The sequence below is a fragment of the Notechis scutatus genome, chromosome 1 (assembly GCF_049901735.1).
Source record: "Notechis scutatus isolate UNSWTSFEM ecotype Mainland chromosome 1, rNotScu1.2, whole genome shotgun sequence".
In the NCBI taxonomy this organism is placed as follows: Eukaryota; Metazoa; Chordata; class Lepidosauria; order Squamata; family Elapidae; genus Notechis; species Notechis scutatus.
The window spans coordinates 88466787-88474432 of record NC_142009.1 but is presented as its reverse complement, the minus strand read 5'-3'; the positions used below and the strand labels follow the sequence as shown (position 1 = coordinate 88474432).

General features: G+C 32.7%; 1 protein-coding gene across 1 annotated transcript in view; it reads left to right on the top strand.

Annotated features, from left to right (window-relative positions):
* Positions 1-7646, top strand: part of UTRN (utrophin) — a 359787-nt gene that overhangs the window by 329399 nt on the left and 22742 nt on the right. The window contains exons 67-70 of the mRNA XM_026666216.2: positions 3261-3397; positions 4425-4463; positions 4770-4835; positions 5957-6022. Of these exons, the coding sequence (XP_026522001.2) occupies positions 3261-3397; positions 4425-4463; positions 4770-4835; positions 5957-6022 (308 nt within the window). The remainder of the gene's footprint in view (positions 1-3260; positions 3398-4424; positions 4464-4769; positions 4836-5956; positions 6023-7646) is intronic.

The following is a 7646-nucleotide window of genomic DNA, read 5'->3' as shown; positions in this document are numbered from 1 at the left end:
CACAATTATAGAAATAAAAAGCATTTTAAATCCTTTGGTAAAAGTCTGTACTGTATTTTGTATTTTCCCACATGTAACATTAAAAAATATCTTGGGATCTTTTCATCTTCTCTACAAAGAATTCCATAATTTTAAAAGCACTGTATAATATTCTCATCCTTAATATTAAATTCCTTAAAGTCTTGGTCTGTGCCCTAACCTGTTGTTTCTGACTTTTCTTCTGGCCCAGAAATTGGAGGGGAGGGCACATTTAAATCAAATTGAAAATACCTTTGGAGTTTTAAAGGAACTATTTACACAAAATGTTCACAACGTTGAATGTTAAAAATGTTGAAATGTTACACGAACCCTTCTCAGATCAATTGTTCCTTTTTACACTCCCAACTCAGAATCGGGTGTCTTTTACATTTTGTAAAACCACTTATTTATGATGTAAAAACAGAGGAGAAATTTGGTAATGTCACAGAAAGTAGGAAGAGGTTTGTGTGTTTTTAAAAAAATGTTTTTTTTCTCTCTCTCTCTCTTTTTAAAAAACTTTTTGGAGTGGTGTTGCAAGAATGTTTAGTAGTAATCAAGCCATGTGGCCATTTAACACACCAATTTTACTTTTATTTTAACAATATCCACACTTTAGGCAACTGAAAAAATGGCAGTTTTGCCATTGAATTGAAAGTGTATGTTTTCAAGATCACAAAATGAAAGGGCATGGTAGGCCATGGGCCAAAGTTGTGGTAACCTTGTCTCTGTGTTACACTGTAATGAAAGCATTTTATAGTCAAATCTAACTTCAATTTGTCATAATTATGCTTGAGGAAACAGATGCAAAGCAGACTCCATATAAACGCTACATTCTAAAAAGGACATTGGTGCCAGATCAATGTGTGTTTTACTATATGCATAATCTTAAGAATGAAAAGAGATCATATATCATCACACCCACATGATTGGAAGTATTTGTTCTATAATAAAAATGTTTAATTTGTAATTGATTGCTTAATTCATTCATCCATTTATTTCAGATCAAGTCTTCATTAAATTATCTTTGCTTCTGAAGTAAACCAGTAAATTCCAGGTCCTGTGCCATTTTTCATTTTCTTTTCCGCTCAATTTAGATGCCCCCCCATCACACCTCCATATTCATTTTCCTACTGTCCTTTCTCTGATTACCTTTCCTAACTTATAATCATCTGATTGTTATCAGGAGACCCCTTAACTCCATTCAATTCTCCAGCACACTGAAGAACGCTAAACACTATCCTTCTTTTAAAAAATGCCAGTCTTCATTACCAGCACATTCAAAGCCTGTACATAAAAGTTACACAATATTGATTATGCAAATTGTTGCAAACAAAGGATTATGCAAACAGAAATGTTTGCTTGAGGTGCCAACAACTCTTGTAGCAGCCCTTCTGGTATCGTATTGAAGGTTTTTGCCCTGGATTTGAACATTTGAGAGGTATGAGAAGGCAAATGGGAGCACTTCTCTCCTTTGTACTTTGAATTTATATACACAGCAGAAGCAGAAGGTCACAATTAAATGAAAACGTGAGGTGCAGTATTGTATGACTTGACCCATTTCAGCTTTGGAAAAGGGGTTCCATATATATATTTATAGTAGATTAGTCATTGATTGAAAAAACCAGTCTTAAGGGACAGTGAACTGTTATAGACAATTTTTCGTGCTTATATAGCTTGTGAGTTTAAGAAATCAATGCATAAGCAATTGTAAACATTGAACTGACCTATTTTAATTGCTGATGTTTCAGGCGCTAGGCTAAATAAAGTCTCTAAATTTATTAAAGTCTTCCATTGTTCCAACACGACAAATTCAGCAAAAGTGACTAGGCTCTTTGGATTCACTAAAAATCTTTTTCTAGTTTTAAGACTCAAAGGAAAATTATGGGTTGAAAAAGAACAGGTGTCTATAGCAAGGAACAAATTGAGCAACACATCGAACAAAGTGAAATTAATTTTGTCCTTTATTGAAAACTAATAAATCAACCCCAAAACCTTCCTTAATTATTTGAAAACCTTATTAAGGATAGCAGCAACTACTAATGTGTTTGGAAATACATTCCCATGTTGAAACATGAATACATAGTTACGAAATTTCATATTTAATGGAGCTTCACCTGGAACTATGAACCTCTATTAAAAATTCACTTTTCACAGATCAGAGCTTCTAAATATCTCAAATAACTGTTAGTTTGACATTGTTCTTGATGCTTCCTAGGTGCTTTTGATACACAGGAATACATATAATGGTTATGAATTCTCTAATACAAAACTCTTGTACTCATAGAAACAAAATAGAATTATGAGCACAACTGATTGAAATACCATCTCTTTATTAGCCATTCATTCTTTCTGTCAGAATTCATGTTGCAATAGTGACATTATCTGCTGGACCATTAATTTGACCATGAAAAGTTGTTTCAATAAAGTTTTCTTGGAAAAAAACAAACTCAAAGTTGTGTTGGCTTTCTTACCAATTTTACCAATCTGGGAAACTACTTTTGTATCTTAGTTTTCTTTTCTTTTACAAAAAAAAAAAATCACTAAAAATAATGAATGGGTGTTTGATATTGTTATTCTTTATGCAGAAGTAGCATTCACCTTTTCGTTGAAGCTCAGTGCACCAGTATCTTTCTCCACTTAAGTAGGAAAAAAATCTCATTCTACATTTGATGAATTACATATTCATCCACTTTTTCATATTCCAGTGAGTGGTAATGCACTAGTGTAGCATTTGTTTGACTGAGCAATGCATATGCTCATAAAACTTTCAAATGGAGAATCAAATATTTTGGTACAGAAATAATATTGTTATGTTTCAATCTCATATACCGTATATTGATAGAAAACACTGCTGGCCTCTTAGCTTTGACAAGGTAGTAAGTGAGTCCTGCAATGCTTCATTTTATTTAGTTTATTTTAGGAACATATTGAAAACATTTAAATGTAATTAATTTATTATATTAATTCATATTTTGAATAATATAAGAGTTTTTAGATTTTGTCTGTTCTAACTTTTGTTCAACTCAACTTTATTAAATGGATTTTTTTTCTTTTTAAGTCAAGTTTTTTGTATTCTTGCTTTTGGGTTTGGCTTATAATAGTTTGTTTCCAGTCATTTTAAATCATTGTCATTTGCATATTGTAACAAGCATTGGAAGACAATATAATGTAATGCATTTCATCATTTCAAGCAGAAAGTAAACATTTAATTTGTGTTTTCTGTGTTTTTCTTCTTCTGCTAGACAACATCAGGAGAAGATGTGCGTGATTTCACCAAAGTGCTGAAAAACAAGTTCCGATCTAAGAAGTATTTTGCTAAACACCCACGACTTGGTTATCTGCCAGTACAAACAGTTTTAGAAGGCGACAATTTAGAGACGTGAGTTTTGAACAGAGATTGGGTCTTGAGCAGAGCCAACAGTTTTGAACAGATATTGGGTCTTTCCAATATAATATTTTTTCTCACAAACATATTTTCTAAGGGTAGAAGCTACAATGAGAGAATACTTTGCAACTTCATTTAAGACTAAACATGTTCTAACGCAAGAAGAAAGCTAAAACACAGAAGTATTAAAAATTCAGGCATAATAAAATGTCCTTTAATAAGCTATACTTATTTAAGACCTTTTTAAAGTACATTTCATGAAAGAGTCCAATACATCTAAAATTACTTTGCAATTCCATTTACTTAGTGGGAATGAATTAAAGACAGTTTTAAAATTGCATACTGAACTGTGCCCAGAAATAGGTTTTTATTCTTTAAACAAAAAGAACATAACTTTCAATGTGATTACAGTGAAAAAGAAGCATGTCACTTAAGATGGTCTAATCAAATATATTCATCCTGAAAGTCTCTTTAAATTGCACTCCAGTTTATATGCATTGTAATGATATCATTAATGAATAGAATTTCCATTAGATTTAGTTTTCTATACATTCAAACTTTCTGTACACCTGTTTGTTGAATGGTATACATCCCAAAATCATAAAAATTGGTTTATATACAGTACTGAAAAATTGCAATCAAATCAAATTGTATAGAATGAACACTTTACATTAGTGTAATAATCTGAAAATCTATAAGCTTCATTTTTAGCCAGATACCTTAAACAAATTCCTAACAATTAAGAATTATGTAAGATTTTAATTAGGTTTTTTTTTTTTTGTATGAGACAGGGGAAAGATACTGTTTTTTAAGATTACTGCTCTTCTATTTGATTATCAAATGACTTTCTTTCTAATATATTCTGAAGTGGGTTTGATCATGGGTCATTTCATTTTTTTCTCTACTACTTCTAAAACAAAATATTGGGGTAGAACAATAAATAAATATATTGTCCTGTACCTGTCTAAATAGCATCAGTGTTTTAATCTCCTATTTTCTTTCTATACTTCTTTTCTTTCAGTCCTATCACTCTTATTAGTATGTGGCCGGAGCAGTATGAGTAAGTATCTTCCATCTTTGGTAAGGTAGCTGAGTTTAATATATCAAATATTTCTTCTGCAAAATTGAGGAAATGAATGAGACCATGCACAATTGTGCTTCTCTGAGTCTTCCATTTATTTGACTAGAACAGGCGTAAAAAAGAACATTTCTGAATGGTGAATATTTGCGACCACATTTGTATGAGTCGATGTATGAGTCCATCACCTTAACAGGCATTCCATTCTTTTGTGTTTAATATCATAAAAAGTTCTTAGTTTTTTTATAATTTAGAAAATTCAACTTCTTTTCTGTTAAATTCCACTAGCCCCTCCCAATCTCCACAACTATTTCATGATGACACCCATTCCAGGATAGAACAATATGCTAACAGGTAAGAGGCAAATTTTGTGTGTGTGAGTGTGATGTCGCAGAACTAAGACTGAACATCGTTGAACGAACATTTAATGGTTAATATATGATGTGCTCAGAAACACATCCTCATTTATCACTTTGGGTTTTTGGAATTTTAAAATCTCTTTTTGGAGTTGAATGGTTCTATAAATTGGTTTATCCTTTGCTCAAAAGATAAAAAGTTAAGACATACAAACAATCTGATACCAAGCTTAGTTTATTTAACAAATGTAAACTAATAAAGAGGAAGCGAGACCGTTCTCCTTTAAAATCGAGTTAGAGATGTGATGAGTGACCCCACCTTCTGTATCTCTTGGGGAGCCTGAGGGGGACAGCAGGACCAATGAAAATATTCTGTGTGAATGCAGGGCACAGTTGGGTTTCACTATTACTTTAAGGCCTTTTTGATTAATTCTTACTGGAACTCCTATATGAAGATTATGAATTATGAGTGAAAGTTATGAAATAAGGTTTTACTTCAAAAGAGAAAGAAAAAAATGGGACAATGACACAATAGTATATTTTACAAAAAGGTTCTGTTTGAGGCAATCATCAGGTTTTTAAGTAATAAGAATGAACATTTATTATGGAATAGGCAGTAACTTATTATTTGATTATTCCTATTTATTTGTTTATTTGTTTGTTTGTTAATTTAATATATATTACCACCTACTCGCACATGGCCACTCAAGGTGGCTTACAGGACATAAAAGCATAATATGAAAGAAATAAAAATAATAACCCCTTATCTCCCCACCCCACTGACAACACACATTCATACCAGCCATTTAATGGACCCCATCCAGCTCCGAGTTTCCCAGGCCTGCTGGCAGAACCATGTCTTCAGGGCCTTCCAAAAGAGTATTAGATGATGTTCCAGAAGGAGGGAGCCACCACAGAGAAGGCCGTTCTTTTGGATCCTGCCAGATATATATCCTGAGAGGACTGGAACCACAACATTTCTTGTGCTCCCCACTCTAGTTGGTCAAGTAGATGGGAGCTGTATTGAACTGCCAATAAATACTACAGTTGCTAAATTGAGAACTGATCTGTATGAAATATATTCATAATTTATCTTTCATGACTACAATTTTCTTTTAGGCTGGCCCAAATGGAGCGGAGCAATGGTTCCTTCTTCACCGATGGTAGCTCCACCACAGGAAGTGTGTAAGTAGATTTAGAAACTGGAATTATTGTAAAAATTAATGGCCATTCATTTGATTACAAGTGTCTGACAAATCTTTTATTCATTGATATGTATTATGTTAGTTCCCACCAAACAGATATTAATTAGAATTTCCTAATGGTCATTAATGACAGATAATCATAATTACATGAAAGATATAGCATTTGATTAAATGAACTGAATGATTTAGTTAAAAAAAGAGAGAGAAAAATTATGCATGATAAAATCATGAACAGTGCATACTAGCAGTCCTCAACTTAACAACTTAGTAACTGTTTGAAGTTACAACAGAACTGAAAAAGTGAGTTAGGACTTCCTGCGGTGACGCCGTGCCATGGCAGTGCACAGAAACAGCACTCCATTCCCTGTGCTGGAGTTTTCACGTTCGGTGGCCGTCTGAATCAGAGTTTGGTCCCGGAGGGACTAGCAAGGGAAAGGAGAACTCTCAGAGACAGCAAGGAGAGGTGCGGTTGCCAGCTCTGCTCTCCAGCCCAAAATGGAAAAAGCTGGCCTTGATGGCAGACCCAGAGGCGTGACATGCCAATTTGAAGAAGAAGAAGGAAGCAAGGAGAGAAAACAGTACAGCAGCGACAGGCAAGCAGTGGATTTAGCTGAATTTAGAAGATCGGTGAAGAGACAACCGGAGGAGCAATCAAGAAGATAAGTGAGTCTCCAAATAGAAAGGGTTTATCCCAGAAGACAGGTGGCATTTTGTATTAGGAGCAGAATAACACCTAGAAGAAAAGACTAGACAGCAAAACAGTGAAAGAGCAGATAAAAGAAAGGAGACAGGCGTATTGCTTTTTCGGAGAAATAGCTACAGAATTGCTCTTCGAAGATCTAGAATTTGGAGCTCCAACAGAAAGAGGATAGGTTTGTCGGCTGTGAGCAGAAAGTGTGGGAAAGTGACTGTGCAGATTGTGTGAGACTGCCATTGTGAGAAGAGATAATAATTGAGAACTGATGCAATAATGAGACCAACCGGAGGAACGATATTTAAGCATTTAATCCCTTATATTTTTTGGTGCCTTTAGGAAAGTAGATATCTATATTGTACAATTACTAAAAAATAAATATATTTAGATGTAAAAGACTAGGGAATATTTTGATAAAATTAAATATAGAAGTAAAGTGATAATAATAGAATTGATATAGAAACTTTGTAACTAGACTATATATATTTTAGTGTTAACTATACAAATTACATTTATATAAACTTATACTCTACTCTCTTTAGATATATATACTTAAGATCTCATAAGAAATTAGAATTGTAGATATATTTTTATTTATAATATAGTAATATTTAGTGATTTTGGTGTATTGACATATTTATTATTAACTATTAACTGCATTTATTGTATTTACTGTATTTACTGTATTTACCTAGTGTATTTATTGTTTATCACTTAGTAATTGATATATTAATATTTATTATATTTATTATTAATTACTAGTACTATTTAGTAACATTTATTAATATTTATTGATATCTACCCTGAAAGATAGAATTGTATAGAATAGAAAGAAAGTAATATAAACTATAGAAATCCATAGTATAGAGCATATTAATTAAACTGGATGGTAATTTGGGAGAATATATAC